General features: G+C 52.0%; 3 protein-coding genes across 13 annotated transcripts in view; all 3 read left to right on the forward strand.

Moving 5' to 3' along the window:
• The window catches only part of LOC132014617 (nematocyst expressed protein 3-like), a 14,453-nt gene extending 14,187 nt beyond the window's left edge, over positions 1–266 (forward strand). Inside the window, exon 3 of the mRNA XM_059395541.1 lies at positions 12–266. Within this exon, the coding sequence (XP_059251524.1) occupies positions 12–97 (86 nt within the window). The 3' untranslated portion in view covers positions 98–266. The remainder of the gene's footprint in view (positions 1–11) is intronic.
• Positions 267–377: 111 nt separating this feature from the next.
• RPL8 (ribosomal protein L8) lies at positions 378–2,957 on the forward strand. Its single transcript, XM_059395456.1, has 6 exons — positions 378–463; positions 701–844; positions 928–1,069; positions 1,158–1,376; positions 2,425–2,540; positions 2,760–2,957. The coding sequence occupies exons 2-6, from the start codon at positions 707–709 to the stop codon at positions 2,916–2,918; spliced, it is 774 nt and encodes a 257-aa protein (XP_059251439.1). The 5' UTR covers positions 378–463; positions 701–706; the 3' UTR covers positions 2,919–2,957.
• A 1,319-nt stretch (positions 2,958–4,276) lies between these two features.
• ZNF34 (zinc finger protein 34) lies at positions 4,277–14,899 on the forward strand. Of its 11 annotated transcripts, none has more exons than XM_059395444.1 (9): positions 4,277–4,361; positions 4,944–5,095; positions 6,421–6,562; positions 7,291–7,330; positions 8,303–8,540; positions 8,692–9,038; positions 9,286–9,412; positions 9,831–9,950; positions 11,925–14,899. In XM_059395444.1, the coding sequence occupies exons 6-9, from the start codon at positions 9,006–9,008 to the stop codon at positions 13,286–13,288; spliced, it is 1,644 nt and encodes a 547-aa protein (XP_059251427.1). In that variant the 5' UTR covers positions 4,277–4,361; positions 4,944–5,095; positions 6,421–6,562; positions 7,291–7,330; positions 8,303–8,540; positions 8,692–9,005; the 3' UTR covers positions 13,289–14,899. The 11 variants fall into 11 exon arrangements, with proteins under 11 accessions (XP_059251427.1, XP_059251432.1, XP_059251430.1 ...); XM_059395449.1 differs by having other exon boundaries at positions 8,965–9,038; XM_059395447.1 differs by having other exon boundaries at positions 8,303–8,495.
• Positions 14,900–18,056: the final 3,157 nt, after the last annotated feature.

The raw sequence follows: 18,056 nt of genomic DNA on the forward strand, positions 1-18,056 counted from the left end.
GTCGTCGCCAGGCCCCGAGTCTCCAGCCCCGGAGCGGGGTCGTCGCCAGGCCCGCAGCGCAGCCCTAACCCCACGCCCGGAGCGAGGCGCCCCGTAAAGTCCCTCAACCTCTGCGCGCCTCCTGGGCGGCTCGGGGGCGACGCTCACCCACCGGGAGACTCCTGGGAGCTTCCGACTCCCCTCCGACCTCCCCCGGGGCCGCCCCCCCACGGCCACGCGACGGGAGAGTGGGTCCCCGGCCACAGCGCCGCCACACGGGGGCCGAGGAGACTGCGCGGGCCCCAGTCATCCCAACGCGCCTGCGCAGAGGCCCCTGAGGCCTGAGGGGGCCGCGGGAGGAGTACGTCCCGGCGTGCACCGCGCTCACGCCGCGCCGGAAGGTCACGCGCCTCTCGGCCCCGCCCCGGAAGATAAGGCGGCTCTCGGGCGCCGCGTCTCCTTTTCCGGCCGCGCTCGGCAGCAGGTAGGACGTGCGTGTGGCCTGGCGGCCCTCGCGGCCCTCGCGGCATCCGTCGCCATCCGTCGCCCTGAGGCCCGCTAGGGACCCCGCCGGGACTCCCGAAAGAGCTGGGGCGCACGGCCACGGATGGGGGCGCGGAGGGGTGGGGCCCGGAGGGAGGATGCTGGGGGCGGGGGACCCTGAAGCCGGGGCGGCGGGGGTTCCCGGGCCGCTCGGGCGCTAACCGTGGGCCGCCTGCAGACCGCCATGGGCCGTGTCATCCGTGGGCAGAGAAAGGGCGCCGGCTCGGTGTTCCGCGCGCACGTGAAGCACCGCAAGGGCGCCGCGCGTCTGCGCGCCGTGGACTTCGCCGAGCGCCACGGCTACATCAAGGGCATCGTGAAGGTACGGGCAGCCCCTCTCCGCGGGCGGCTGGGGACGCGGGGAGCCTCGCGGGGACCCGCCGCTCACGCGCGCTCGGCCCGCAGGACATCATCCACGACCCGGGGCGCGGCGCACCCCTCGCCAAGGTGGTCTTCCGGGACCCGTACCGGTTTAAGAAGCGGACGGAGCTGTTCATCGCCGCCGAGGGCATCCACACGGGCCAGTTCGTGTACTGCGGCAAGAAGGGTGGGCTTCGCGCCGGCGGGGGCGGCGGGCGGGGGCGGCGGGGGGCGGCGGGGGCCGCCGGCTGACCCCGAGCGGCGGCTTCTTGCAGCCCAGCTCAACATCGGCAACGTGCTCCCGGTGGGCACCATGCCCGAGGGCACCATCGTGTGCTGCCTGGAGGAGAAGCCCGGGGACCGGGGCAAGCTGGCCCGAGCCTCGGGGAACTATGCCACCGTCATCTCCCACAACCCGGAGACCAAGAAGACCCGCGTGAAGCTGCCCTCGGGCTCAAAGAAGGTCATTTCTTCAGCCAACAGAGCTGTGGTCGGTGAGTGGCGGCGGCCTCGGGGTGCTCGTCCGCGCGTCGCCCGCGCCCGGCCCGCCGCGGGACTCGGCCAGGGTCTGTGCCGTGGGCGCAGCAGTCTCGGCCTCTGCACCGGCCGGGGCCGGTCGCGCAGGCCGGTCTGTGCCGTGGGGTGACGGGGGGGGGGGGGGCTGCCGGGCGCCGCTCCCCATCCGCCGGCCGGTGGTCCTCGTGGGCGTGCGGCCGTCCTGAAGCGACCCAGCAAGTGGCTTAGGAAGGGCCGAGACCTGGTTCGTGTGGCTCTGGCAGCCGCGCCTTTGAAGTGCGGCAGACCAGGAACAACTTTATTCTCAGAAAGCTCCGCTGCAGGGGCGCCTGGGTGGCCAGTTCTGCCTCTGACTTGGGGGGTGATCCCAGGGTCCCGGCATCAAGCCCAGAGTCCAGCTCCCTGCTTAGCGGGAGCTCGGCTGCTCCTCCCTCTGTAGCCCGCCCACCCCCGCATGCTCTCTGCCTGGTCTTGCAGGTTGGTTTGAGAAAGCGCGTGTGTGAGTTGGGTAGAGGGAACGTCCAGGCTGGCTCCCTGCTGGAGCCTACAACCCTGAGATCACCAGGGCCAAGAGCTGGATCCTCAGCCAGCAGAGCCGCCAGGTAGCCGCCCCCCCCCCCCAGCATTCTTGAGCAGATGTTTACAAAACAAGCGGCTCCGGTAGAGGCGAGTCCTGTGGCAGACTGAGTCCTCCTTCCTCTTGGTGCTTAGAAATTAGAGGGGTGTGTTTGCGGAGATGGGGCGCAGTAGGGGGTCTTCCTGGAGAACCATAGGTGGAGGGAGCCCTTGCCGATGGTGTGTGCAAGGGCCCGACTAGGCTGCCCAGCAGACTTGGAACTTGGGGTCGTCCGCTAGGCTGCTTGGTGGTAATTGGGAAGAGGTTACGGAGATTTTGGGAGCCACGTGATGGTGTGTGAGTACAGTGAGAGATGAGCTGTCGGGGGGTGGGGATCCTCTGCCTGATAGGGTCCTGAAGGTTAGGGAAGGTAGGGTGCACGTTCCTGAGGTGCCTGATCTTCCCAACAGGTGTGGTGGCCGGAGGTGGCCGCATTGACAAGCCCATTCTGAAGGCTGGCCGTGCCTACCACAAGTACAAGGCAAAGAGGAATTGCTGGCCACGCGTGCGGGGTGTGGCCATGAATGTGAGTAGTCCAGAAATGGGTGGTTGAGGCAGGGATTGGGGACTGGGAGGCTAGACGGACAAGTCCTTCCTTGGAGCATCTCCCTTCTGTGACAAAGGGTCTGTAGTGTGAGGCTTTGGGGTGTGGTTTGTTGGCACAGATCACTTGATCCTGCTTTTAACCAGGTCCTGAGGTAGGTGGGTCCACAGCCCTGTACTAATGCCACCTTTCTCTTCGCAGCCTGTGGAGCATCCTTTTGGAGGTGGCAACCACCAGCACATTGGCAAACCCTCCACTATCCGCAGAGATGCCCCTGCTGGCCGCAAAGTGGGTCTTATTGCTGCCCGCCGGACTGGGCGCCTCCGGGGAACCAAGACTGTGCAGGAGAAGGAGAACTAGGGTTGAGGGGCTCAATAAAATGTGTCCTTCTGCCATTAACTTCTGCTTGTCCATGGTTTCGGAGTCCTCGACAGAAGTGCCATGGAGTTTAAAGTTTCGCAAAGAGAAAGATGTAGTTGGATGAAGCCGCGAATAGTGAAAGTTTGGAGAGAAGAGGTGGGGGTGCTGGGTGTTTTCACATCCCCATTCCTGGAAAACACAGACACACGCCACCAGTGCAGGGAACAGGATCTCACTCAAACCTGCGTGAACTTGAGCACTTGGGGGATCTCTCTGGGTGAGGGTGTGGATGCTTAGGAAGGAGAGTGGTGCTCCTGAAGCTGTGGGTTGGAGAGCGGGAGAGCTGTCTTGCCGTGGGAGGACCGGAATAGCGCGACTAATTTCTCAACAAATGGACTTCCTGTTTTTGTTCCTGGACCTTGTCCCAAACTTTGACAGGCTCATCAAAACTGGCAGAACCAGGGCAGATCTGTTGAGCCAGTGAGGCATAGAGATGGTAGCGGGGGTTCATTAGTGCCTCCGGACCAGGACGCTTAATTCCCAGAGCCCCCTACGCCGAGGGATCCCCTTGTGAGCCAGTGCAGAAGCAGGGACAGCAGGCCACTGCCTAATCATGGGGACAAGGTTGGGGGACAGTAGGAAGCTGGCTGAGGTAGAATGCCCCTTGTACAGACTACAGGTGGGAAGGTGGTGCAGCAGGTGTTCCTGGAGGCGGCCTTTCTGTGGCTGCTACAGGGCTCCTTGCTGTCAGGGTCAGCACTTGTCTCCAGCATGAACCTTGCCCCCAACTCTTGCCTTTTTGGTCTCCACTTGACCACCCACTATAGCCTAAGTGGTGAAGAAAAGCAGGAGGGCATCGCTTCCCCGTGAAGGGAAGAGGGCTGGGCTCCGCTCCCTGGACTGTAAGATAGCATGCTGTTTCACCCTCCTGGACACTGGTCTGGGACCTTGTCCAAGAGGTGGCCATCAGGGAGGGGTTGCTCTAGTAGCCGGCACCCAAGGAAGCCCCCCTCCCGCCGTGGGCCGGGGTTCAGTGTGCTACAACCTGTCACCGGTAAGCCCGGTGTCCGTCTCCTGGGGGTGGCATGGCTTCTCTCCCCAGCTCCAAAGGAAAGGGCCTGGTTCTGTGTTGGCTGTAGGGCCTTCAGCTTCCCCCCAAAGCGAGGTCCTCCAAATCCCCAAGCTGCTCGCCCCCGCCTGGGTTCTGGAGTCTCGGCCTTCCGGTTCCAGACTGCGGCCGCGCGCCCGACTCGGCACCGCCGGTCGCTTCCTCCCGGAGGTTAGCTACTGAGAGTCGGTTTCCTAGAGCGGCCCGAGGGGGGGGGGGTCTCCGGCTAGGACGCGGGCTGAGGGCGTCACTTCCGGTCGGTGGCGGTCGGCGCGGCGGGCGGGGCTGGTGCGGGGCTGGTGCGGGGCCGGGCGCGGCTCGCCTGCGGCGCGGAGGTGAGTGAGGGCCGGCGAGGGCTCCCGGGCGCGGGCCGCCGGCCCTTCCCCGTAACCACAGAGCGGCCCCGGCCCCCGCCCCGCGGTCGACAGTGTCTCCCGCCCCCGCGTCCCTCGGCGGGCCCTGTCCCCACTGTCGGAGCCCGCTCGAAGTGCCCCGGTCCCCCCTCGGGGTTTCCCGATGGGCCGCAAGCCCCGACCCGTGCGGTGCCAGCCCGGCGTCTGCTGTCCGCCGCTCTGGCCCGCGTTGTTCCTGGCCGGGCCCCCGCCCGAGGGTCCTCCTCCGCGGTCTCCTCCCCGGCCGTCCCGAGGGGCTGCTTCTGGGGCCCTCCTGGCCCGCCGACTCGAGGCCCCTTCCCTTCCCGGGCCCTCTCCGCCGCGCGGACGGTCACCAGCGCCCCGGACTCCGCGCAGCCCCCAGCGTGGGCCGGGCCTCGCCCTCGCTTCTGCGTGCGGGTGTCCTCCCCGCGCCGCCCGGTTGCCCCCGGCGGTCTCTGCCTGGAGCGCTCGGTGCCCGGCCCGGCCTGCGTCGGTCGTGCCCCCGCGCCGCGCCGCTTCCCTGCTTCCTCTCGCCTTTGGCAGCTCCCGAAGGGCCAGTCCCGCGGCGCCGGCCTCCACCCTTTTTCGCTTCTGATGCTCGGCGGCCAGACTCTGTTCCTCTTCCCGGGAGGCTTTGGGTCACGTCTGACACTGAAGACTTTTTAAATAAATGCGCCTGTTTCTGTGCCTTGAAGGTGCGTCAAACACACGCGCGCGCGCGCACACCAACTTTTAAAAGAAAATTTTGGGGCGCCTGGGGGGCTCGTGGGTTAGGCGCGGGTCATGATCCCAGGGTCCTGGGATCGAGTCCCAAGTCCGGCCGCCTGCGCGGTGGGGAGCCTGCTTCCCCCTCCACCGCCCTGTGGTCTCTCTGTGTCTCGCAAATAAATCTTTAAGAAAACCAAAACGGAATAAAAACGTGTGAAGTAATCTCTGTGGCCAGTGTCTGGCTGGATCACAAGGTCGGCGGGACAGGATGTACCAGCTGAGCTAGCCAGCCTCCCCAGCCCCGTCTTTCTTTGTAATGTGGGTTCCATGCGAAAGTGGGCAGATGGAGACTCCTCTATTCTACTGACTGGACCAGCCAGGCACCCCCCCCCCCCCTTTTTAAAGAAAACTGTTGAAGTGGAATTGCTCTTGGATGCAGGGTCCCCAGTCCCATTTGGTTCCCTAAACAACCCTCACTTTTTTAAGGTTTGATTTATTTATTCACTTGACAGAGAGAGACAGCCAGAGGGAACACAAGCAGGGGGGTGGGAGATGGAGAAGCAGGCTCCCCCCTGAGCAGAGAGCCCAACCCAGGCCTCCATCCCAGGACCCTGAGATCACGACCTGAGCCAAAGGCAGAAGCTTAACCCACTGAGCCACCCAGGTGCCCTTTACAGATTTTTTAAAAAAAATTTATTTATTAGAAGGGCACCTGGGTGGTTCATTCATGAATCGTCTGCCTTTGGCTGGGGTCATGATCCTGGGGTCCTGGGACTGAGCCCCGCCTCCTTCTCCCTCTACCACTCCCCCTGCTTGTGTTCCCTCTCTTGCTGTATCTCTGTCAGATAAATAAATTTTTTTTTTTAAAGATTTTATTTATTTATTTGACAGAGAGAGATCACAAGTAGACAGAGAGGCAGGCAGAGAGAGAGAGGGAGGGAAGCAGGCTCCCTGCTGAGCAGAGAGCCCGACGTGGGGCTCGATCCCAGGACCCTGGGATCATGACCTGAGCCGAAGGCAGAGGCTTTAACCCACTGAGCCACCCAGGCGCCCGGAGATAAATAAATCTTTAAAAAAAAATTAAAGATTTTTATTTGAGAGAGCACGAGCGGGGGTGGGGCAGAGGGAGAAGCAACCTCCCCTCTCTGAGCAGGGATCCCAGTGTGGGACTATATCCCAGGACCCCAGGATCATGACCTGAGCTGAAGGCAGACGTTTAACTGACTGAGCCACCCGGGCTCCCCCTTTCCAAATGTTTATTGGACTCTTTGATTTTTTTTTTAAATTTTTAAAGATTTTATTTACTTCTCAGGGAGCACAAGCAGGGGGAGTGGAAGGCAGAGTGAGAAGAAGCCTCCCCACTGAGCAAGGAGCCTGATACGGGGCCTCGATCCTAGGACCCCAGCATCATGACCTGAGCTGAAGGCAGAGGGTTAACTGACTGAGTCGTGCAGGTGTCCTTTGATTTCATTATCTATGATTTCCCAAGTTGTCATGTGTTCATTTTTTAAAATAAATGGTCTTTTTTTTGTACTTTAAAACATTTTGTAGGTCTTTTTTTATGTATTAAGTATGTTTGTAAATATCTTTGATTCTACAGCTTGTTTTTCTAATGTGCCTTGTACAGAAATTTTTGGAGCAAAACAAGTGTCCTTGATGTACTATATTTTGCATGTTATTTTCTTATAATAGCCATACATTTTGTTTTAAACATTTAGGTCTTCAGTGTTTTTAAAATATATTTTTGTGTGCCATAGAAGGCAGCAGTTGAATTTTACTTTCCTGTGGACAATCCGTTGTGTCGATACCATTTTGGTTAGCACGCCGTTATGTCTCTGCTATGTGCACCGATCTGTTCCTCATTTTCTTTACTATGCATAAACCTCACTTTTATTACCGTAGTCTCACAGTAAGTCCTGGTTTGTGGTAGGACATGCGTCTGCCTAACTTTACTTCTCTTCTGGCCAGGCCTTAGTCAATCTTGGATCATTATTATGATATTGAGTCATTTTGGTCAGATTTCATGTTTATGTCCTGTTGCAATTTTGGTTGTACAGAATTAATAGATTTACTTGGAGAGAACTGACATTTTTATGACATTGAGTCCTGTCTGTGCCCACTCTCTATTGCTCCGTAGCTCTGTTAGATGTCCTTCAATAAAGTTCTACTGTTTTGCCCCCAGGGTCTTGGACTGCACTCTGACAACTGTTGCTGCTTGTGTGGTATGTAGAATTATGTCCCCTTTTTTGTTCTTAATAGTATTTCTTTTTCCATTTCTTTTCTGCCTCCCTCCATTGGACTTGCCAGATGTTTGTGTGTCTTATTAGCAGTGTTGAGATTATGTTTTGTTTCTTTAAATCAAGTATTCTTTATTTTCTTCCATCTTTTCTTGAATTGCTTTTATTAGTCTGTGTCTAATTTCTTTTTTTTTTTTTAAGATTTTATTTATTTATTTGAGAAGGAGAATTGGAGAGAGAGAGAGAGCATGGGAGGGGGAGGGGAAGAGGAAGAAGTAGACGTCCCGCTCAGCGGGGAGCCCGATGGGGTACTTGATCCTGGGACTCTAGGATCATGACCTGAGCTAAAGGCAGTCGCTTAACCAGTGGAGCCACCCAGGCGTCCCTGTATCTAATTTCTTTTTTTTTTTTTAAAGATTTTATTTATTTGAGAGAAAGCACATATGTGTGGGGAGAAGGGCAGAGGGAGAGGGAGAAGCAGACTCCCCAGGGAGCCCAATGTGGGGCTCAAACCCAGGACTCTGGGATCGTGACCTGACCGGAAGGCAGATGCTTACCTCCCTGAGCCCCCCAAGGCCCCTGAGGTGGTCCTTTTTAATCATATATTTCCAGCATAACAACAGGGGTCAGAGAATGTTTTGCCAAATGGTATCGATCTTTGGAATTGTTGCCTGGTGTGTGATGTTCTTACTAGTTTTGAGATCTATCTTGGAATCTCTCTGTTTCCACAACTATTCTGTACTTGTTCCACGTGTGTCTGAGGGGGGTGCGCTGGGGTCTGTCATTCCGGGGGGCTTTGCCGGTTGCTCTCTGCACCTCCCATTAGCATCGGCTTTCCGTGTTCCGAGTGTCTTGGTGGACACACACTTGTCTGCAGTGACAGCTTCTGGGTGGGTTTCCCTGTTACTAATATGTGTTACTCATTTTCTTTTAAGATTTTATTTATTTACTTGACAGAGAGAGATCACAAGCAGGCAGAGAGGCAGACAGAGAGAGGAGGTCCCCGCTGAGCAGAGAGCCCGATGTGGGGCTCGATCCCAGGACCCGAGATCATGACCTGAGCCGAAGGCAGAGGCTTGAACCCACTGAGCCACCCAGACACTTGTCTTATATTCAGCCTTTCTGTATTACTTTGTTTTAGGTTATGCAGGTACATTTTGTGTGTCTCTGTTAGAGAATCTTGTGCTTCTAGTGGGTGAGTTTAATTCTTTTATTTCTAACCATTATTCAGCCACTGAACTTGTTTCTACTTATGTATTTTTTACCATCTATACTTTGATTTTGTTCTGTACCTTCTGGTTTTTTGTTTTTTTTTTTAACTTCTTTTTGTCCTCAACACTTAACAGGTTGACTTTATTCTTGCACATAAAGTGAATGAGTGTGCCATTTTCCTCCTGAATGCGACCGCGTGGTGTGTCGGAAAGGTTGAGGGACAGATGACCCGAGGAGTCATCCCTGCAGGTGTCCCTGTGGTAGGGGAGGGTCGGGCAGGGCAGCCCCAGGCAGGGAGCAGAGTCTGCCAGGTGACCAGCTGTACGTTGATGGGGATGAGTGTGGCCCTGAAGCTGCCCACAGGAGGGGCAGGCTGGGCCACCGTGTGTTCCTCTCTCTTCCTTCAGCACTGGTGTGACTCACACTGGGAAGCCCAGGGTTCCAGGTGATGGCGGCTTTGCACCTGTCTGCCCTGCCCCAGGTGAGCATCCAGTTTCCCTGAAATCTCCACAGAGGGCTTCCCTGCCTGCTCTGTCTTTGCAGACACTGTCAGGCATCTTGGTCTCGAGTATTGAGCAGAGGATGGGTGACCCTGGGACTCCGGTCACTCCCCTGGCCTGTACTGGGGGATCATGCCTGTAGTCACCCCTGTGCTGCTGTTCCTGGCATGCTTCTGCCGTTCCAGCCTAGGCCTACACCTGGGCCTGCAGCAGCCCCTGTCATTCCAGGCTGAGGTGACCTTTGAGGACGTGGCCGTGCTATTCTCCCGGGAGGAGTGGGGTCGTCTGGGCCCTGCTCAGAGGGGCCTCTATAGGGACGTGATGCTGGAGACCTACAGGAATCTGGTCTCCCTGGGTAAGTCCCCTCACTAGGCTACTGGTCAGGGAACAGCCCTGGGCACTGATGATTCAGCAGGGGCTGGGCTGGGGACTTCATCCTCTGGTCCTAGGCAGACCTGGTTTGTGCAGACGAGAGGCCAAGTGGGGCTGGGTCAGTGCTTCTCTCCTCTGAGCTCCCAGATAAGACTTGCCTTCCTGCCCCAGGCCCAAGGTAGAGGGACTGCATATCTCCAGGTGGAGAGAGTCCCGGGGCTCTTGTTCCCGGTGCTTAGATCTCAGATCTCGTCTTCATGACCATCCCAGCCCTCCAAGAGCGTCCAGACTTCCGGTCACCCCACTTTGCCTGTGCTTCTCCTCCGCCCCGGTGTAGATGAGACACACTCCGTACAGCCCTGAGTCCTCGGCACCAACTCTAGGCCCCGTTTTCTTCCCAGGAGCTGGACCTGCCGGTCCCAAGCCTGGGGTGATCACACAGTTGGAACGAGGGGATGAGCCGTGGGTCCTGGACGCACAGGGCGCCGAGGGGAAAGAGCGACTGAGAGTCAGTGTCTCAGGTGCGTGAGGGGGGCCGCTTCCCCAGCAATGGCTGAACAAGCATTTGTTGGGATCCAGCGTACGTGCTGAGTGACTTAGGTATTTATTTATTTATTTTTATTTTTTTATTTTTTAAAAGATTTTATTTATTTATTTGACAGAGAGAAATTACAAGTACACTGAGAGGCAGGCAGAGAGAGAGAGAAGGAAGCAGGCTCCCTGCTGAGCAGAGAGCCCGATGCGGGACTCGATCCCAGGACCCTGAGATCATGACCTGAGCCGAAGGCAGCGGCTTTACCCACTGAGCCACCCAGGCGCCCCGTGACTTAGGTATTTAGAACGAGGTGCATCAGGGCAGCGTGGCAACCCTGGGAATCGCGTGTGCTGAAGTCCAGGTCCCCTCTGTCAGCTTGGGTGCCTCAGTGTGGAGGTTCTTGAGTTGAGTCTTCTGGGAAGGTGAGAGGGGCCTTGCTGGTTAGGGGAGCCCTGTCCTTCAGAGCTCGTACCCTGTGAGGAGGGTCACATGGGACCCAGTGATGCAGACCGTTACTTCATTGTCCTTTTCTAAGTTATCCACTTGGCAATTAGAAACTGTTACAAGGAAGAAAGACCGTCTCTCGCGCACATGCCAGTGTGTTCTGTGGTGTGCCCGCTGTCCCCTCCCTGGTGCTGTCCGTTCCACACCGTAGACAAAGGTCCCTTCTTGACAGGAGTGCAGTGATCCCGTGGGTACTGCTGTCATCTCCTTTTTCACTCCGTGAGTGTCCGTGTTTATACACGAGTCTCCATTGCTCCTTTGGCTGCAAGTGCCAGTGGGAAGGGTGCTCTCTGGTGTCACTGCTGTGGACAATTCTGATCAGCTTTATTTTGCACGTCTTGATGATGTCCTAGGAAGCAACCACTGGCTAAAGAACTCTAATTTCTCTTTTGTAAATTTGTTTAATCAAATATCTATTCTTAGAGAACGAGGATAAATCCTGTTTATAACTCGGTGAATTGTTGTAAAAACCATCTTCCAAATCAAAATGCAGAACACTTCTATTTGCCTGGGAGCCCACTGGACCCCCCTCTGTCATTTCCCATTGCTCCTCACAGGGTCCTTCTCTCTGACATCGGGAGGCCACTCTGCCCCTTAGCTCTGTGTCTGGTCTCCTTCCGGGCATCTGAAGTTGTGAGGGCGCCCATGTGGTATGGAGTATGTTCTGTTTCATCGCTGTACAGTGTTCTATCATATGGATGTACCACCGTTTTTTTCCATTCTTGTTAGTATTTGGTTGTCCCCATTTTGGGATAGTTGTACACGTTCTCTTTCTCACAGAGAATGCACTTCTGGTGGTACATTTCCGCAGGTGGGGTTGATGTGTGGCTGTCTGGTCAGGAAGTAAGAAATGGAGGCTTGGGGGTATCAGGAAGCGTTCTCTATGGCATCTTGAGTGTAAGGGGCTGGTGATTAACTGGGTTGCCTCTCAGGCCTCTGACAAAAGCCCAAAGAATGGGTTCAGCCTGCTAGGGAGAGCTGAGGGTCTTGGTGTGTCCCTTGTCCGTGGTTGGCACAACGTTGGTCCTCTGCTGTTCTGAGGAAGCAGCTCGTTTTCCTTCCATGGACTCTGGGTGGATCAGCTGTTGTTAGTGGCGTCAGGCTCACTTCCTTGTCTGTCCCATGTCCTCCATGACTTTCAGGGCCCCTCTGGTCTCCTTGTGGTGCAAAGCTTCCATCTTCTGTCCTTTTCTGCTGAGGACCAGTGCCCTGCAGTCCCACTTAAGCAGAAGGCAAACAGACTTGGTCAGCTCTGGGTTCCAGTACTTGGACCGCTGCAAGATTGCAGCCTTGGGCAGAGTCTGTAAGCCTCTGAGCTACAGGCTGTCGTCTCTGCCAAGTGTTGGGACTTTGGAGGTGACGGAATTGGTACTGTACAGGTAGTCTGCAGCATCTTCGTTTTTTCCCTTCTCAAGTCCGAACAGGTGGTCCTAAGATGTTTTGTTCATTGTTCCAGGTCATGGGACCAGGACTGAATACAAGGAGTTGTCTTCAGGGGAGATGCTTGGTGGGGAAGAGTTGGATCAACTCCAGAAGGCTGTTCTCCAAGGACCTGATCCTGGAGAGACCCAGGCATGTGTCTGGGAGCCAGAGGAGAGCCTGGACAAGCTTGTAGAGCAGAGAGGCCTGAGGCCAGTCACACTGGCCAATGAGGAGAACATCCAGGAGTCTGGGGGAAGCCTCAGGTTTTGGTCAAGCCCTATCTCTGATCAGAGACCTCACAAATGCGATATATGTGAACAAAGTTTTGAACAGAGATCATACCTCAATAACCATAAACGTGTACACAGGTCAAAAAAGACAAATATAGTCCATGATTCTGGGGAATTCTTCAGTGCAAATTTAGTTGTTAGAGACGATCAGAAAATTCCTCTTGGGAAAAAATTGCATTATTGTGGTTACTGTGGGAAAGCCTTCAGGTACAGTGCTAACCTTGTCAAACACCAGCGGCTTCATAGTGAAGAGAAGCCCTACAAGTGTGACGAGTGTGGGAAAGCTTTCAGTCAGAGCTGCGAGTTCATCAGTCACCGAAGGATGCACTCTGGGGAGATCCCCTACCGTTGCGGTGAGTGTGGGAAGACATTCAACCAGAGGCCCAACCTCATGAAACATCAGAGGATTCACACCGGGGAAAAGCCCTATAAGTGTGGTGATTGTGGGAAGCACTTCAGTGCCTATTCTTCCCTTATTTATCACCAGAGAATCCACACTGGAGAGAAACCCTATAAGTGTAACGACTGTGGGAAAGCCTTCAGTGACGGCTCGATCCTTATCCGACACCGTCGGACCCACACTGGGGAGAAGCCATTCGAATGTAAAGAATGCGGCAAAGGTTTTACTCAAAGTTCCAACCTCATCCAGCATCAGAGAACTCACACTGGGGAGAAACCCTACAAGTGCAGCGAATGCGAGAAAGCCTTCATCCAGAAGACCAAACTTGTCGAGCATCAGAGAAGCCACACCGGCGAGAAGCCCTACGAATGCAGTGACTGTGGCAAAGTGTTCAGCCAGAGCACACACCTTATCCAGCACCAGAGGATCCACACAGGAGAGAAGCCGTACAAGTGCAGTGAGTGTGGGAAGGCCTTCCACAACAGTTCCAGACTCATCCACCACCAAAGGTCGCACCACGGAGAGAAGCCGTACAAGTGCAGCGATTGCAAGAAGGCCTTTAGCCAGGGCGCGTACCTCGTCCAGCACCGGAGGATCCACACGGGCGAGAAGCCCTACAAGTGCAGCAAGTGTGGGAAGGCCTTCCGGCACAGTTCCAACATGTGCCAGCACCAGAGGATCCACCTCCGCGAGGACTTCGCGCGCTGACCGCGGAGGACGGCCCGAGTTCCGCGAGCGCCGCCTCCGCACACCCCGCCCCTTTATTTATTGTCCGCGCAGTGTTGTTACAGACCAGGGACGTTTCTAATTAAAAACAAACAAACAGTTTTCTTAAACCAAAAGCAGTGCATGTTCATTTTGGAGAATTGAGAGAGGTAAGGAAAACCTAGTCTCCCCCACGCAGGGAGAGGCTCTGCCCCTGGTGATCGGGCACAGGCCTCCTCCACACATTGTTGAGCGCACACAGGCTCTCCCCTTCGCTGCTTCCTCAATCCTGGAGAACTCGCACTGGGAAGAATTCTACACATTCACATATTTTTACCTATTATAAGTTTAAAAGATGAACAGTCATACTTTTCTGTGTCTTTATAATACAGTTGATAATTGCCATTTTTATTGTAAAATATAGACAACATAAAATTTACTGTTTAATCATTTTTAGGTATGCAGTTCAGTGGCATGAAATAGATTCTCAGTGTTGTGTGACCCTCACCACTGTCTTACTTGCGGCGGGGAGTCTGTGCGGTTACCCAGGAGCTCGCCTTGTCCCTTTTTCTCACAGCCGCTGACCATCTCTCCTCTATTTTCTGTCTGAATTTGCCTATTTCTCTTAAGTGGAATAATACATTGTCTCCCCTTTATAGCTTCTGTAACTTTGCATAATGTCCTTGAGGTTCATCCATTTTGTAGCCTGTATCAGAATATCGTTCTTTTTTATGGCCGAAAAAAAAATGACCTTCTTTGTAGACACCATGTTTTTTTGTTTTGTTTTGTCATTTTTGTTTATCCACTCATCTGTTGATGGACACGTGGGTGTTTCTGCCTTTTGGCTGTTGTACTTACTGCTGCTGTGAGCGGGTGTTACAGGTATCTTTTTGGATCCTTTTTGGGGTCCAGGGAGAGAGTGCATGAGCAGTGCTTGGGGAGCTGGGGCAGAGGAAGGAGGAGAGAGAATCTTAAGCAGGCTCCACATCCAGCGCAGAGCCTGATGTGGGGCTCAGTCTCATGACCCCAAGATCATGATCTGAGCTGAATTCAAGAGTTGCTTAACCAGCTGAGCCAGCTAGGCACCCCTTGGATCCTTTCAGTACTTCTGGGTCTAATTCTGGGAGTGAAATTGCTGGGTCAGGGTAACTCTACATTTAACTTTTTGAGGAATGGGCAGACTTTTCCACAGTAGCTCTACAATTTTACATTCCCACCAGTGATGAATAGAGGGTTCTAATTTCTCTACATTCTTACCAAGACTTGTTATTTTCCATTTTAAAAAAAATATCTATTCTAATGCGTGTGAAGTGGTATATCATGGTGGTTTTGGTTTGCATTTTCCCTGATAGATAATGATGTTGAGCATCTTTTCAGGCATTTATAGACATGTGTATATCTTCTTCGGAGAAATGTCTGTCCAGTTCCTTTGCCGATTTTTGAATTGGGTTCTTTTTTTTTTTTTAAGTGTTGAGGTGTAGAAGTTCTTTGTATGTTTTGCATAGTAATCCCTTATCAGATATATGATTTTTGGATATTTACTCTCATTCTGTGAATTCTGTCTACTCTCTTGTTTATGTCCTTTGATGCACAAAAATTTTTCATTTTTATGAAGTTGAGTTTATTTTTTCTTTTGTTGCCTGTGCTTTGGGCATCATAACCAAGAAATCGTTGCTAAATCTAAGGTTAGGAAGATTTGTCCCTATGTTTTTTCCTGAGTTTTATAGCTTTAGGTCTTAGGTTTTGGTCGTTGATCTATTTTAAGCTAATTTTTGTGTATTGTTATGAGGGTCCAACTTCTTTTGCAACCAATTTTCCCTACAACATTTTTTGAAAAGACTGTTTTCTCCATTGAATAGTATAGGCACGCCTTGGAGATTCTGTGTGTTCAGTTCCAGATCACTGTAGTAAAGCAGATATCTCAGTAAAGCAAGTCATTAATTTCTGGATTCTCTGTTCATAAAGAAGTTATATTTATAATACAGTGTATTAAGTGTGCAATAGCATTATGTCTAAGAAAACTGTACAAACCTTAATGTAAACACTTCATTTTTTTGAAGATTTTATTTATTTGAGAGAGAGAAAGTGCATAAGCAGGGGGAGGGGTGGAGGGAGAAGCAGGGTCCCCGCTGAGCAGGGAGCCTGAAGTGGGGCTTGATCCCTGGGATCATGACCTGAGCCAAAGGCAGCTGATTAATCAACTGAGCCACCCTCGCACCCCCTAAACATTTTATTTCTTAAAAATGCTACCCATCGTCTAAGCTTTCAACAAGTCATAATCACTAATCACTATAGCAACTATAATAATGAAAAAGTTTGAAATATTGAGAGAATTACCAAAATGTGACAGACACAAAGTGAGTATGTGCTGTTGGAAAAATAGTGCCAATAGACTTTCTCAACATAGGGTCACCACACGTCTTCAGTTTGTAAGAGACACAGTAAAGCAAAGCACAATAAAAGGAGGTATGCCTGTATCGGCCCAGGCTGCCAAAAAATACAGACTGGGTGACTTAAAAAACAAATATATCAGAACAAATCTGTCTCTCATAGTTCTGGAAACCAAGTCCAAGATCAAGGGTTAGGCTGATTCAGCCTTAGTGAGGGTTCTTTTCTTAGCGGATATACAGTTGCCTTCTCACTGTGTCCTCACATGGTAGAGAAGATCTCAGACATCTTTTCCTTGCACAAGGTCACCAGCCCTATCAGATGAGCCCTGCCTCTAGGATCTCACTGAACCTTTATCACCTGTTAACAGTCCCTGTCTCCAAATACAGGCACACTGGGTTAGACTTTCAACATAATGAATGGTGGAGTGTGTGTGGGTGGGGAACAGTTCATAAATGGTCTTTGCACCTTTTTCTAAAATCACTTGACCATATACATATAGGGGTTTCTTTCTGGGTTCTGTTCTGTTCATCTACATGCCTGTCCTTACGCCAGTGCCATGCTGTCGTTTACTGTAGTTTTATAGGAAGTGTAGGAATCAGGGAGGGAGTCCTTCAACTTTGTTCTTTTACAAGATTATTTTGGCTATTTGGGTTCCCTGTCTGGGATTCCATATGAATTTTAGGATGGTATTTTTCTATTTCTGCAAAATCACAGCTTTTATTAGAGATTGCATTGGATCTGTAGATCAGTTAGGGTGGTGGTGTCATATTAATCCTGTCAAGTCTTCCGGAAGAATGGGATGTATTTTCATTTGTTTACATGTTCTTTTTGTTTGTTTGTTTTTTAGTAGTGATCATTTCTGGTTTTCAGTGTACTAGTTCTTTGCCTCTTTGATTAAATTTATTCCTAAGTATTGTATTTATTGTAATGCTATTGAGAATGGAATTGTTTTCTTAATCTCTTTTTTTGGATTATTTTTAATTTTAATTTTTAAAAAGATTTTATTTATTTTAAAGATTTTATTTATTTGACAGAAATGGCAAGATAGGGAACACAAGCAGGGGGAGCAGGAAAGGGAGAAGCAGGCTCCCTGCTCAGCAATCAGTGGGGGGCTCAATCCCAGGATGCTGGGATCATGACCCAAGCCAAAGGTGGACGTTTAACCCACTGAGCTACCCAATGCCCCTGGATTGTTCATTATCAATGTGTAGAAACACAACTAACTTTTATGTCTCGATTTTGTATATTGCTAGTTTGCTGAATTAGTTTGTTTCTAAGATTTTGTTTTTTGTTTTTTGTTTGGTGTGTGCAGTCTTCAGGGTCTTCTAGTAGAGTATCATGTCATCTGTGAACAGAGATAGTTTACTTCTTTTCCAACTTGGGTGCCTTGTACTTATTTTCTTTGCCTAATTGCTCTGGCTAGAATTTCAAGTACTTTGTTGGATAGACATACCAAAAATGAGCATCCTTTACTTTTTCCTGATCTTAAAGCCTTCAGTCTTTACCATTATCTATTACATTAGGTTTTTCTATATAATTTTCATTATGCTGAGGAAATTTCCCTTTATTTCTGGTTTACTGAGTGCTTTTATCAAGAAACTGAAGTTGTCTCGTTTTTAAAGATTTTATTTATTTATCTGACAGAAAGCACAAGCAGGGGGATCAACAGGCAAAGGGAGAGGGGGACGCAAGCTTCCCGACAAGCAGGGAGCCCAACATGGGGTTTGATCCCGGCACCCTGGGATCACGACCTGAGCCAAAGGCAGATGCTTAACTGACTGAGCCACCCAGATGCCCCTTAATGTATGCTTTTAAAGATGTAGGTTTCCTTTTTTGCACTGCTTTCACAACATCCTGTGAGCTTTGGTGTGTTGTTCTTGTTTCCACTTGGCATTAGGTATTTTCTACATTCCCTTTAATTTCTTCTTTGGCCCATTTATTGTTTAAGACCTTGGTTTAATTTTCCAGTTTTTCTTCTGTAATTGATTTCTAGTTTTATTCTATGTGATTGGAAAAGATAATTTATGATTTTAATCTTTTAAAATATAAGGGCACCTGGGTGGCTCAGTTGGTTAAGTGTCTCTGCCTTTTTTTTTTTTTTTTAAAGATTTTATTTATTTGAGAGTGAGAGAGTATGAGTGGAGAGTGGCAGAGGGAGAGGCAGGCTCCCCACTGAGCAGGGAGTCTGATACGGAGCTCGATCCCAGGACCCTGGGATCATGACTTGAGCTGAAGGCAGATGCTTAACACTGAGCTACTCAGGTGCCACAAGTCTCTGACTCTTGATTTTGGCTCAGGTCATGATCTCAGGGTCATGAGATTAAGCCCCACACTGGGCTCCAACCTGGGCATGGAGCCTGCTTGAGATTCTCTCCCTCAC

The sequence above is a fragment of the Mustela nigripes genome, chromosome 3 (genome assembly GCF_022355385.1).
Source record: "Mustela nigripes isolate SB6536 chromosome 3, MUSNIG.SB6536, whole genome shotgun sequence".
In the NCBI taxonomy this organism is placed as follows: Eukaryota; Metazoa; Chordata; class Mammalia; order Carnivora; family Mustelidae; genus Mustela; species Mustela nigripes.

Coding starts and splice junctions, on each gene's coding strand:
- RPL8 (XM_059395456.1), top strand. CDS start 707: ATGGGCCGTGTCATCCGTGGGCAGAGAAAGGGCGCCGGCTCGGTGTTC. Junction 845..927: donor ACATCAAGGGCATCGTGAAG/GTACGGGCAGCC, acceptor CTCGGCCCGCAG/GACATCATCCACGACCCGGG. Junction 1,070..1,157: donor CGTGTACTGCGGCAAGAAGG/GTGGGCTTCGCG, acceptor GGCTTCTTGCAG/CCCAGCTCAACATCGGCAAC.
- ZNF34 (XM_059395444.1), top strand. CDS start 9,006: ATGGCGGCTTTGCACCTGTCTGCCCTGCCCCAG. Junction 9,039..9,285: donor ACCTGTCTGCCCTGCCCCAG/GTGAGCATCCAG, acceptor CTGTCATTCCAG/GCTGAGGTGACCTTTGAGGA. Junction 9,951..11,924: donor ACTGAGAGTCAGTGTCTCAG/GTGCGTGAGGGG, acceptor TCATTGTTCCAG/GTCATGGGACCAGGACTGAA.